General features: G+C 35.0%; 1 protein-coding gene across 1 annotated transcript in view; it reads left to right on the forward strand.

Moving 5' to 3' along the window:
• Positions 1–15,026, forward strand: part of Chc (clathrin heavy chain) — a 99,723-nt gene that overhangs the window by 61,893 nt on the left and 22,804 nt on the right. Inside the window, exons 19-23 of the mRNA XM_081768610.1 lie at positions 15–99; positions 5,723–5,868; positions 7,331–7,514; positions 10,390–10,582; positions 14,495–14,652. Coding sequence (XP_081624736.1) covers positions 15–99; positions 5,723–5,868; positions 7,331–7,514; positions 10,390–10,582; positions 14,495–14,652 — 766 coding nt within the window. The remainder of the gene's footprint in view (positions 1–14; positions 100–5,722; positions 5,869–7,330; positions 7,515–10,389; positions 10,583–14,494; positions 14,653–15,026) is intronic.

Below are 15,026 nucleotides of genomic sequence, written 5' to 3' on the forward strand. Positions count from 1 at the left end.
ATTTTCTAAAACAGGTATCTTGTCCGACGACGTGATCCCGAATTGTGGGCTGAAGTTCTTAATGAAGAGAATCCATACAAAAGACCTTTAATTGACCAGGTATGACTCATTTAGATTTTCTGTTTATTAAATTAAAAAAAAAAAAAAAAAAAAAAAAAGGATAAACTATCCGCTAATTGTATAGACATGCTCAAATCATCATCACATACGAGAGGACGATGAATGACGAGCTAATCAATGTTTGCAATGAAAACTCACTTTTCAAGTCTGAAACCAGGTCAATATGTCTTAATATTATGAACTTGAGTAGCATCGCTTAATAATCACTGCCCCCATCGCCACGCTCTGCATTGATGTAATGCATTGTGGAGTGCCAAACATAAATAGTGGGGAAAAATTAACATCCTTCACAGAAAGCATCTTTCTTTTTACATAGAGTAAGGTGTGCCGAAAATGAAGGTACATGAAAGTAAGAGCCTCGTCTACTCTTTTTAACACAACTTGTCTTTGAAAAATAAAAATAATAAAACTTCAGTCAGAACTAATATCAGCGGATATTTTATATCTAAAAATACTATGTAAAATGGACATAATCTTTCCAGGGTTTCTCACCTGCAAGATACCAGTTAATATCTTGCAAATCAAAGATCAGCTTATTTCAAACTAAGTTGTTGATAAGCTTGATAACACAACATAGAACACGTTGTACTTTTCAGAGAAAGATGTGTACAATCGTTGGTTCTTGTCCAATGAAATATTTGTTCATCTAGGTAGTGGTATTATGCATGTTCTAGTGAAAATCGATAATTTGAAAAGGATGAAGATCATTAAAATTAACTTCAAATTAGATAAGTGCTACATCATTATATTACGACTTGGGAAGTATAAGAGCGATGGATTTACACCAAATTCATTCAGATTACGATGTTAATGATGAGGGAACTGTATTGACACAAAGCATTCACCCGAGATCGGAGAACAGCCTAAATGTATTCGAATATCGGTCCAAGATTTCATTGACCTCGTTTTCACACGGAAAGATTTACTAATAACATAAAATTGAAAAAAAAAAAGTTTAACAAATACAGTACTTGCATTAATTCATCTAATATTAGTGACTAAAAAAAATGAACATTAGACATTCAATGACAAAAACAGTTCTGCGAATAGGAAGCTAGTTGGAAATTTTTCTGAATTCAACCGATTTGCAGGTGCTCGAAAAAAATTGTGAAATTTTCAAATTTGGTTGTTAATTTAGTTGATCCTAGGAATATATTTCTTGCGGATTTTATTTAAGTGGAAAATGCATAATTATCAAATATACTAGTGAATTAGAAGAATTTAAACGAATGAAAATGCACTATCGGTAATCACATATGTAATAACAAAAATAATGTGTTTGTCAATTGTTTCACTAGATATTAAAGATTTGATTGCAGAAACACGGTTGGTTTATGAAAGTCGTAAAAGGCAATACTTCACTGGATAAATATAAATACAGGAACAGGCTTAAGTTAAAATATCTGGATAAATTTTGAAGAATCACGCTTATATGCGGCTTATTTGAGGTCCGTTACCGGAAACCGTTAAAAAATTAAATACAGTCATTCCCAATTCTTGACTAATTGATGAGTACGACTAAGAAACTTCAAGTGGATGCCATGCAGTCAATGCCATACCTATTTACGGAATGCCTATATGACACAAAGATGGGTTGTCAGTTAGGCGTATAATTTCTTTGTATTCTTGTCCGGCACATAAATTATGGAAATGGGACTACAAGTGCGCTTCTGACAGTTTTTCGGAGTTGAATTCGTAGGCAACAGTAGTTGCGAAGTAAAAACAAGAAAAGGAAATGTGCACATTAGTTAATGCTGTTTAAGAATAAAATCTTGTACATAGTTCAATATATTTAATTCGATACATACTAGACTTGTATTTTTTTTAGTGCCTTAGGAAAAACAAATTTAGTAATCTATGAACTTACGAAGATTTTATAGTCATGCCTTCAGAACAGTTATATTAAATCTGAAGACAATTTCTATTGGCAAAAAGACTTCCGTTGCGGGGGAACCCCTTATCTGTTATTAGGTAATACAAGGTATTTGACCTTTGGAGGTCAAACTTGAAAATGCAGTTATTGTGATCTGAAAACCTGAAACCACACATGTACCATTTGGTTTGATTACCTTCTGCTATTTCTCCGAAAACACAATCCGTCACTATAGAACTTCTGTGGTTTCTGGTCAAAAAATTGACATGTAGTTTTCTCAGATCTCTTTTGAAACTCACTCAGCACTATTCAGAGAGTTTTGCAGAGACAAACAAATTATGGTCTGACGGTGCCAGGCTTTGCTATACGGTGTATATATCGGAATCTTCCAGCCAAGTTCTCACAATTTCTAACGGGTCGTTAAAGATGTATGCAGTCTAGCGTTATCAGTGTGGTATAAAACATCCTTTCAGTTGACCAGCTCCGGCCGTTTCTTTTGAATTGATAGTATACTGTCGAATTGTCGACAGTACAGGTCCTAGTCGATCGTTCTACCCGGTAGCAGCAACTCGTGATGCACGACGCTTTTCCAATCCCACCAAGCATTCCTTCCATTACATCAAACACGCAACATAATCTTCATGGGCGTTGGCGTGAACTTTGCCACAGACTATGGAGCATCTTTTCATGTGTGGAGGAGGGTATCTAAGCATTTACTATCAGAATTATCTCATCGTGCTTCATCTCTTAACAGAAAGAATCTGATTTTTTTGTTCAATGAAAAACTCCTGAGATACATTTCTAAGTAATGAAAAGAAGTAATGTTGACTAAGATTGGGAGGATCATATTGTCAGAAATTTTATTAAAAACTAGAACCTATATATGTAGTACATTCTTTCAATTCTGTTTTACGTCACTCAGCTTTTGTACATAAATTTCGATGTACAAAAATCACCCATTAAAATATGTTCGGCAGTGTTGAACTTCATAGTACTTGCAAGATGTTCTCCACCTTACTTCGGTATCTTGTTGGTATGGATGGAAAATGCTGCAGAACCCCCAAAATAGAGAAATTATAAATTCGTGAATATACTTGCAAAGAACGAATGAGTAAACTATATGTTAAGATTGTGATGTTTTGTTGTTGTTTCTATAGGATAGTAAAGCATAACTAGCAAACCCGCGCGTCTTGCGCAAGCTCAGGACACTATTGTTGTCTGAATGATTGAATATGATTATACGCCAAAGTGATATGACAAACCATCTCAGATTCGAACTAGGTTGATGGAAATTTGATCGAGATCGGTCAGGTGGTTGAAAATTTGATCATCTCCACCTCCCCCTCCCCTACGTTGCATCGTAAAAGTTAAGTGATGATAAATTATCCCAGGCCCGAATGTCATGTATGTTGAAAATTTGATCGAGATCGGTTGGGTGGTTCAAGAGTTGTTCTATTTACTTTTATATATTAATCTCCCCTTCCCCTCCCCTAGGTTCTATTGTCAAAATGAAAATATTAAAAAAAAAAAAAAAAAAAAAAGCTCGAACGTAATTTGTATTGAAAATTTGATCGAGATGGGTCAAGTGGTTCAAGAGTTAAGTTTTATTTTTCTTTTATAATCCTCCCTCTTCCTTAAGTTCTACCGTCAAAGTGAGTAATTAAAAACACTCCCTGGCCAGAACTGCATCTACGTCAAAAATTTGAGAGATCGGTCGGGTGGTTCACGTCACAAACAGTCACTTTCAGTTCAAGGTTTTTGTTCAGAAACCGCTATTAATATATAGATTTGTGTAAGTAGATATGATCTTAGTGGTGAATTAAGCGTGCGTGAAACTTTCATAGTTGTTTCGTTGTTTAACACTAAATATGTGATCAACTTGCTAGGATAATATATATATATATATATATATATATATATATATATATATATATATATATATATATATATATATATATATATATCCTGATTAAGGGTAATCGAGCAATGTGCCTGAAATCTTATAAGGAAATTTGGTCGCCATAGTAACACGTATAAAGTCAGTAATTTTAGATTGTAATTTCAAAATGTGTTCCTTACGCTCAATTAGCAATAAAATTGTTCTTGATCATTGCGTAGCTCAAAACCGCACAATTGAATTACTGCTTCAGCCTGTTTTGCTCAATACTGTAATTAGAGCTTAATTATATGCAGGTATTCTCTTATCTAACGTAGTTAATAGGGCAATGGAAGGTTAGCCAGTTTTTCTTGGGATTCACGAAGATACAGTCCGCAGCAAAAAACCTGCAACATGAGCATGTAAGTTTATTGTGAAAGTCCGCCTAACAGCGCAGAGAATCAACTTAACGTCTAAGTGGCTCGAATCACGCCAGGAGAAACCTCGTCGTCTTCCCTTGCACACTTATTTTGGAGCAAAAGACTTCGTCGTTTCACAGTAAACTTAATGTTCATGTTGCAGTTTTTTTGCTGCGGACTGTACAAGGGGCTAAATAAGTTTTGCACAGATGGTTATTATTATTTTTATTATTATTATTTGCAATATGATGATGAAATTTTAGGTGAACATATTTTGATCCTTTGCCTGCAAGACCGTGCCACTCAGTGTAGCCTCCATCTGCTATGACGCATCTCGTCCAACTTTCTTTCCGTGCCTTGAATGCACTTCGGTAAAATTACAGTGACTTTGTTTCACACAAGAAATGAGGGACGTGCCGCTGTCGAATGTTTTTCCTCGTAGGTGGGTCTTCAGACTACCAAACAGAAAGAAATGCAAAGGAGCCAAGTCCAGATTATAGGGAGGCTGAGAGAAGACTTCCCATTTTCATGATTTTCTTTGTGTATCATGACTGTGTGAGGCTTGGCTTTGTCATGATGGAGTTTGATGACTTTGCCGTGTAGCTCTGGCCTCCTGGTCTAGAGAGCACTTCGTTCCTTATAGAGTGACAAACAATAAAGCTTCTTGTTATTTGTCCAACCATGTTTCAGGAAAAGTATGAAAATGACACCGTCCGTATTGATCCCAGGGAAAAGAACCCATAATTTTCTGACATGATCTGGAAGTCTAGTTTTTTTTTAAACCGCTGCAACCCAGGTTCGATATTGGCGCGGTCTAATGTGTGATTTCCATAAAACGGAAGAAACTTTCTTTGAAGTGATGTGGCTGATTCATCACAGGTTTTAAACAAAAATTCCATTACCGACTTTTGTCGGATCCTAATGTCTACTTCTGTGTCCATTGTGGTTTACCTGTGAACAATAGGAAGACAATTATTACTTTTTTCCCCTTTCTTTCTTTTAAGCCAAAGGATCAATGTTCATCTAAAATTTCATCGTATTTCAACGAATAAAAATATACCCATCTGTGTAAAATTTACTGACCGCCTTTCATTTTACCATATATAAAGTGAAAGAAATAAAATGAAAAGATATATCAAGAGTAGGGATTGGGGCCTGCACAAGAACAGTCATTACTCCTGTATTGTGCAGGTAATCATGTGTCAATATTCCTCAGATATAATCACTTCAGTCTTCAGTAGTTTCCGAAAATCAGAATAATAATGGTATATCACCTTGAAGTAAAGTGGTACACGTTTTACGAACTATTATTTGTAAAAATTTTAACCCATATGACAGTCGCAAAAATCTGGGTTAAGACTAACCATTATCCTTTAATTCTGTGGTCTTATATAAATACATTTGCATTCTTAATTTTTATTTTTTATTTTGTAGGTTGTACAGACAGCTTTATCAGAAACTCAGGATCCTGAAGACATTTCGGTTACGGTTAAGGCATTTATGACAGCTGATTTACCAAATGAGTTAATTGAATTACTTGAGAAGATAGTTCTTGACAATTCAGTATTCAGTGATCACAGGTAAGTGTTTAACACAATCAACTTCGGTTTACTCTGGTAGTAACATAGTTTCTAATAACTCAGATGTTCAGCTTAGTGTACGTAGTTGTTAGAATGTTCCTCAGTGTATATTGTGACTTAAAGTGAGTTAAGTGTACCTTCTGTTACATATACAATACAGAAATGAAAAATACCTAAGGAACGGTAATTCATATTTTTTATCACAGGTTACAAGTGTTCAATATAGAAACCCCTTGTGATATGGTACACGCATAGTTTGTAGTCATTCTTCCTTACATTGAAGGAACCATGTCTGGTGTAACACACTACTGCTGCAACAATCCTGCGTCACACTTCAGAGAGAGGGCAGGTAACGATGGCACGTAAAAACTATCCTTTACATACCTCTGCAAAAACAAATCGCAGGGGGTGAGATCGGGGGAGATCTTAGGGGTCATTGCTTTAGAGGTCATCCTCACACTGATTTCAATATGTCGATATTTGGGAACTTCTTAAGGTTAGCCACGTGGAATTTGATATTTATTTTTCATTTAAAATAATTAAAAACCTGTTTCAGCGTTTCTATGTGGTCTAGAAGGGAAGAAAAGTCGTGAGGGTTACGATTATTATATAGTTTTAAGGTGTCCATATTTCGGAATATTTCCAGCTTAGACATAAAGTTTATTATTTAGACTGACTTAAAATAATTAAACAAGTGTTCCAGCGATTTTAGGTATTTGATCTAGAAGAAAAGAAAAAGGGTGGAATGGTTTACTTACAGGTTAAATATCAAAATCGCGGAAACACATGCTTAATTATTTTAATGGAAAGGTCGAAATTGGATTCCACATCTCTACAGTAAACAGGTTTCGAGATTTGAACACGAGAAATTCAATTTATAAGATAGTGAAATAAGAGTTGCAGTTACTGTAAAATGATGTCTCTCGGAATCTCTTAAGAAGTTCAGAGACACGAAGTTTGGTATTTACACTTCTTAAAATATGAAGTACGCCCTCAACATTCACACACTTAAGGAGGTCATTGTACAAGTTGGTCCATATGTCTCGTCACCCACTAGAGAAAGGTAAGAACAATAGAATAATACCAAACACATGTATCGGATATCATTTACACTGTCGCACATTAAGATGGTTTGTATGAACATAATTATTTGCATAGCATAAAATTAGTCAGCGCCATATCCTGTGTGATAATTTACGAAGCATTGTTTTGCTGGTAGTTTCAAAGGCGGCCTTAAACTGTTGGGTTGTCTGGTATCGCTTGTAGGGAAAAACACCGTTGCTACAAAATGTATAGGATTGCAACTTATTCACGTATATTTCCTACAATATTACAAGGGGTAAAGATATTAGGACCACCCGTAGTATTTATTAAGCCTTATTCTCTTGTGAAGAATGCATAATTCTGTTGGTCTAAAGAATAAATTTATGCATAGTTCTGTTACCTTTCTGTATCTTTTCAGGAACTTACAGAATTTGTTGATACTGACAGCAATAAAAGCAGACAGAACTAGAGTAATGGAATATATTAATAGGCTGGACAATTACGATGCTCCTGATATTGCTAATATAGCAATAAATAACCAGTTGTATGAAGAAGCCTTTGCCATCTTCAAGAAGTTCGACGTTAATACATCTGCTATTCAGGTTTGTAACAATATTGTGCTAATTATGAAAATATCCTAAATTCTAGGTATTTTAACATTTCTTACTGAAATCAATAGGCTGAAATTTTTATTAACTTCAGTGGTGATGCGCTTCGTTCGAGTAAGCATGCAATGCATGTAGAATCATTGATCTTAATTTTAAAAGATACGTCAGAAATGGAGGCATTTTTCAATTTTCCGTTGTAAATTCTTGCGGGGAACGGGGAAAAGTACAAGCTTTGCATTTGTATTAAGTATACGAGTCATCATTCTGGTGATTCCTGTTGAGCAAAACCTTTTTCACAGGGGACATTATGTATAGAAGCCAGAATCCCTATTCGCACAATTAATACTCTGGTATCATCTGATTTGAAATGGGGAAATATGATATTTGTTCAAATATTGGAATTACCCTTCACGAACTTGTGACTACAGCTTAATATATAAATATTTTATGTAATATTTAAATACATAATGTTACAAGAGCATTGTACTCACTGTGGTAGAGTATTTTTCTTTTTCATTGAGTAAACTTAGAGAAAATACAATATTGCATCTTTGAATGAATATATATCACTGAATAAGAACCAAAGTACAAAGCGCATGTAGTGAAAAGAAAATTTGGTAATTGTTGAATGTTCTCTGGAACCGTGTATATCGAATTTCACTTAGAACATTTCTTCTTGTGAGGGTGACAGGGCTCGTGACTGACTTACGAGTATCAACAGGAGCTTCTTGGTGGTAAGAAACTGAACTCTGGTAGTGATATTTTGTTCAACCTGTGACGTTTCTTCAGATGAACCAGAAGAATTGACTGTTTATCAAACTTCTTAATGCTAAAGAATACATTATTCTAAGACCTTCAATGTTGGATTTCTTATCAACAGCATGCAGCCTTGATCACATTTGTCTTTTCCAGTTTGCAGTAATTTGTATTTACATATAAAACCTCTTCAGGATACCGTTTTAGAAAGAAGCCCTGAGGACTAATATGGACCCTAAGGAAGTTTTTTTTTTTTTTTTTCTCCTCCGAAATGTTCATAGATTGTTTCCCAGATTTTTGCCCAGAAGAGCGCTTAGCATATTCAGAAAGACTAGGCACAGGAGAAAGTTAACTATAAGGAGGTGTGAAAGAAATAAAAATAGACCATTAAAGAATGAAGCTGCTATTTTTAAGATATTACATTTCAAACGCTTGTACTCGTGTCTATAATGTAGTATTCAGTGCCATTATTAGCTTCGATTAATTCCTAACAATGTGTATGAAGGAAAATTTACTGGAAAAAAATTCAAATTAAAATAATAATAATCTTTACAAATGAACACATCGCATATGTTCCATCTCAGACTTCACTCTTTAGTGCATTCGGAAGTCGAAGTCTACTGCCACTTATGCTTTGATTAGTCATCTTCGTATAGCAGAAAGGGTAAGAGGACAAGAAATGGCTTTTTGATTTGACTGCAGCATCCCCAAAATAAATTCCATCTCTGACCTAGTTAAATAATCTAGTACAATCAGTTTCAATATTGTGTTCGCATAGTTCAGAAGTTTGTCGTAGTTTCACAGTGTGAAACAAAAATGAAACTGATCTTACTTGTTTTCAATACTATATTGGATCGCTGTGTGTATTATTGTCCTTTATAAAGATATTTTTAATTGGATTTCTTTCGGTGAACTCAGTTCTTTAATTCTGCAATAACGTATTTCTTGATTCATGTGAAATATAGAAATTAGCAAAGAATTTGAATCTTAACAATGGCATTGATTTTTCTTTAGGGTAGACAGGTTGCACCCAAACTAAAGATAGGAAGATAAATATTGAGACTTTTTCGTTCATAAATCGAGATCTACATTAAAATTAGACATACTTTGATAAAAATGGGGCCTATCATATTTTATACACCAAATATTCCAAATGAAATAACTATTAATATCTGGTAGTTTTAACACTACTCTGTGGTCAAATAACAGTTTTCAACATAACATGCTTTAAGATATAGTTAACGGTGAACTATCTAACTATCTAACAGTGAATTAATATATGTAATAATTCGCGAAAGTCGAAGTTCCGTGTAAAGTATCCTAGAAATAATCTTATTTTGAAACTTGCATGTAAGCGTCGTTGAAGCATAAAGAGTGTAAGTAGAAATACGAAAATATTCGACGGAGCTTGGAAACTTTTATTGTGAATCTGTTTTATTTCCTTTACTCCTCCAGAGGAGCACTGTGGTTCAGTGGTAGAGCGTTCCCCACTGGTGCGTGGCATCCCTAGTTCGATCCCAATTCGCGCCAATAGGGCTTTATGGAAGACAAACACCGTGTTCGTGGGTTTTCTTGCGGTTCTCCCGTTTTTTCCCCATTTTATTCATTCCACTATTTCATTCATTTTTCATCAGTCTCCTTTAGCTTAGTCGGCATAATCCTGGGACATAAAACTGAAAGATTTAATTTCATTTTTCTTACTCCTTGTAGCTATTCCAGTTTGTCCTGCAGATTTTAAATTATCCATATGCTAGCTAAATCAGATCCTGTTTACAGTTTCATTTTTATTACTTTTTTTTCCCATTGTTAGGAGTATATATATTTTTTCTACATCCCCGTCATTCTTTGCTTTCTGTTTCTGTTCGTTTAGTAGTTTCGAAATAATTCTTGTTGTTCTTTGTCACTTTGCTTTCTCGGTTCGATTTTCTCTTTTTTGGAATTTAGCTAGAAGGAAATTGAGTAATAACCATAATATAACTCAGCAGAATATGGTTTAAGCTGACAGATTCCTGCGTTATAATCGAGACCTGCGTTTCAACAGTTTTCCTTATTTTGTTCCTTATTCTGTGGTGTCTTATTGAATTATGTATAGTAATCGTAATCTATTTTTCAGGTATTGATAGATCATGTCGGTAACTTGGATCGTGCTTACGAGTTCGCTGAACGTTGCAATGAGCCTGCAGTATGGAGCCAGTTAGCAAAAGCTCAGCTTCAGCAAGGATTGGTAAAAGAAGCAATAGATTCTTTTATAAAAGCGGATGATCCATCAGCGTACATTGATGTCGTAGAAACAGCTCACAGAACAGGTATGGAGGCTACGATACTAACATACATACATACATGTATTTTTAGTAGCTGCCAAATAATTGTAAATTCGGGTAGTAATGTGAAGCTTTGTACAACTTTTTCGATACCGAAGGAAATTAGTTACGGTTTTATATGCTATATCCCCCCCTCCCCTTTGACGCTCAGGTATAAACTGGATAAGATGGCCTTCAATCCTGCTTTACACTGGATAAAGCTGCAAACTATGGTTTAGCCTCTCCCTTGATCATATCCTGGATATATATATATATATATATATATATATATATATATATATATATATACACATCCATTTAGTATTTACTCTTTAATATCTGAAGAACGTGAAATTGAAATTTTGCTATTCACGAGGAGAATCTTAATTCTTGACTAAAATTACAATAACTTCACTCAAAAGTTTATTTTCTAACCTTATAGTGAAATAAATCTTTCGTACCCGGTTAGTTTTTACATATTTTTAAACGTTCTAAACTATCACTACTTTCCTTTTGCCATTTCGATGAAATACTAGAGAGCATAGCAAAGAATATTTCTGGACAAAGTGTTTTGAAACAGATAAGTGTGTAGTTTATGAAGGAACCCCACACCATAGCTTGAAGCAATTAAAGAAAGTGAAAAGGCCGGAAACAAGATACTCTAAGTTCCGTTTGTTTGCTAGTTACCTAATTTCCAAGAAATGAGAGGTTGGGGGGGGGGGGGGGGCTTTGCTTGTTGTTGGAGCCTATTGAGAAGAAACTTTATTACCAGATGCAGTAAACTGTCAAAAGTAGACATAGTTTCTTAATTAATTTTACGGCTAACTTCCAGCAGTAAGGTGTGTGGTCCGTAGTGGATTGGTTTGTTATTGATTAACTAAGAGGCCTGTAAAGGGAGAAGTTGGATTTCTGAGAGGACATGTACAGTCCGCAGCAAAAAGCCTGCGACATGAGCATGTAAGTTTATTGTGAAACGACGAAGTCTTGCTCCAAAATAAGTGTGCAGGGAAGGACGCCGAGGTTTCTCCTGGCGTGATTCGTGCCACTTAGACGTTATGTTGATTCCCTGCGCTGATAGGCGTAGTTTCACAATAAACTTACATGCTCATGTTGCAGGTTTTTTGCTGCGGACTGTACCATTGAACTTAAACTGTAATGTAAAATCTAAGGGGAACCGTTCCGTCATGAAGAAAGAAAACTCACTCCTGTAGTAATTCACAGATGTGATGAATTTTGCTATTCAGTCTCTAATTTGAATCGCCTTTGTATGATTTCCGATACCAAACTGTGAGGCGATATCACTTAAAACACACTGCATAAAACCTTACTTCAAATGCAGACATTTAAAGAAATTATCGTATCAGTGCTGTTTGTATGAATAGATACAATACATCCCATGGATGTTTGTTCTGTAACTTTAGAACAAGTTGACTTCAGTGCAACTTTATATTCTTCAGAGGGACTGTAATTTAATGCAGAAAAAAATTACACTGTATTGTCTTTCTGTCGAATATATAAAACATGAAAAGTATTGTTTAGGCTATGCACATAATTTAGTAGTAATTTAGCTATAGAATTCTTATTATGGGCAGGATAGTAAGGCTTAGTCATATTTTGGATGAGGCATTATTTGATTCACGACAAGTAGTAACCATTTTTGTCAAGTAGGCAGAAATGCCAATGCTTAGTTTCAGATCAAATGTGAAAATTATCATGCTTCTTCAAGCTGAAGTACAAAGAAGTTTTCAGTTTGCTTTGAAACCAGAAGCATGCATATTATATATAATCAGTGTTTTTTACATTTACATTTTGTGTAGCAAATTGCAATACAAATTTTAATTTGTATCACAGTTTGTAAATTTTATGTCGCATTTTCTAAAGTCCAGTAAGTACGAAAGTACTTCACAACCCCATTTATTACGAGTGGAATTGTAAATTATTTTCGTATTTATTGGATTTCTTTTATGAATCTTATTATCAACATCTGTAGTAAAGCAGCAATAAAAATAAAGAATTTTGGTAAATCCCGAAGACTTGGTCGGTTCATTACAAGCTGAATAAACATGGAAAGTAAAACACACTCCCGTGTTTTAACCATATCTAAATCCCATTCATTCTATACCATATGTCAGCTAGGTCCAGTATAGTTTAAACTTATTTTCTCTGCTGGCAATGCACCTTTTCGTTAAGGAACAAGGCAATGCACCTTTTATTGTTATTATACACTAAGAAACAAGGATAGGATGATCTGAAACCTGAAATGGTCTGGAGAATGACCCACTAGCAACAAACCGACAAAGGAAGGAAAGACAAAGAGTGAAAAACTGTTTTGTAACCGAAACTAGAGGCTTTTTTTTTTTTTCTTTCTTCCAGCAACCGACCCTTCAAAGAGAAGTTATATTCAAGATATTTTTTCAGAGCTTGCTTCTTATTTTAGCTTCCGTGGTAGTAATGAAAGATACATCGCAATATATATATATATATATATATATATATATATATATATATATATATATATATAGGGGCATTCAATAAGTAAAGAGACAAATTGCTATAGCTCAATAAAGATTTGTTTCAATCTTTCAAAACTAAGGCTATTTTTCAATATAATCACCCTTTACAGTTATGCATTTGTCCCATCTTTCTTGCAGCTTCCTAATTCCCTTGGCGAAGAAATCTTTCGATTTACCCCGAAGCCACCTTTGCACCGCTGCCTTAACTTCCTCATTGTTAGCAAATCTTTTTCCACGTAGGGCGTCTTTGAGTGGTCCAAACAGGTAAAAATCAGATGGGGCGAGGTCTGGGCTGTAGGCAGGTAAGACCTCCCAACCCAATTCTTGAAGCTTATCTCGGGTCAGCTGAGTTGTATGAGGGCGGGCGTTATCGTGCTGAAGAATGACTCCTTTTGACAAGAGTCCACAGCGTTTGCTCCTGATAGCTGGTTTAACTTTGTGTTCTAGCATCTCAGAATAGTACAGGCTATTGATAGTTCGCTGATCTTCAAGGAAATCGCAATAGATTGGACCCTGTGAGTCCCAAAAGATGGTCAGCAGCACTTTACCAGCGGAAGGTTGAACCTTGAATTTTTTGCGAACTGAAGAGCTAGTGTGTTTCCACTCCATACTCTGCCTTTTGGTCTCAGGGTCATAGTGATGGATCCAGGCCTCGTCGCAAGTCACTATTCTTTGAAAAAAAAGCGTCTTCTTCAATCAAACTTCGTTGCGTTAAGGCTTGACAAATGGAAAGCCTTGATTCTTTATGAGCGTCAGTAAGCTGTCTGGGAACCCATCTGGCACACGTTTTTCTGTACTTTAAAATGTTCCTAATGACATTGTGAACAGTTCCAACACTTACTTGAACTTCCTCAGCTATCATTTCAACAGTAATTCTTCTGTTATCACGAATAAGTCCGTCAATCCTCGATTCCAACGAAGAACCAGAAACTTCCACTGGACGTCCACATCGAGGTTCATCACCTACACTTGTTCGGCCACTTTTAAACCGATCAACCCACTTGTACACATTCGCACGGTTCATACAACTGTTACCGTACTGTCGCAACATTCGAGAAAAAATTTCACTTGGATTTACACCTTCTGCGACTAAAAACCTAATGACTGAGCGCTGTTCTTCTAAGGTGCAATCTTCTAGAGGACTTGCCATGATGAATTGATATTTTTGAAGTATGTTGACATAAAATTACGAAACAGCAGATCAGAGCATATCCCAAGGTTGCCAGCTAACACCCCTGAAAAAAAAAATTATTACTGTTAAAAATATAGACTGTCTCTTTACTTACTGAATGATCCTCGTATATATGTATAAAATATTTGACTTACAGCGTATAAGTCTTTTAAGTTGAAACTGTAAAATTAAAAGCTTTCAATTCTGTTACTGATTTTTTCTTTGTTTTTTCAGAGAGCTGGGAAGATCTTGTGCGCTATCTTCAAATGGCAAGGAAGAAAGCTAGGGAGTCTTATATCGAGTCTGAACTTATATATGCGTATGCAAGAACAAATAGGTTAGCTGATTTGGAGGAATTCATATCAGGACCTAATCATGCTGACATTCAAAAGGTATAGTTGTCATAACTATTTCTCAATAATAATGTGTAACTTGTATACAGTTTCTTTCAAAATTACCTTTTACAGTTTTAATTTTGATAAAACTAAACATAAGACCTTTGTGAAATTAGTGACTTATTTTTTTCGTACATTTACAGATGCAGTTGATACAGTATACCTCTACAGTAGTTTTCTTTTTGGTCCACATATGTCGATAGTATTATTTGCTACGATTATATATATATAAGTATTGTATTGTAAGACATTTGTTCTTTTCAATTACGTAATTTATCTCTAAGAAACCTTAAAAATCTAATGAATCTTGTATAAAAAGTTATGTTTTGCCATATATTTTGGTAGTTGGGATAATAGATAATTAACCTGTT

This window comes from Thermobia domestica, chromosome 8 (assembly GCF_964235325.1).
Source record: "Thermobia domestica chromosome 8, izTheDome1.hap1.1, whole genome shotgun sequence".
In the NCBI taxonomy this organism is placed as follows: domain Eukaryota; kingdom Metazoa; phylum Arthropoda; class Insecta; order Zygentoma; family Lepismatidae; genus Thermobia; species Thermobia domestica.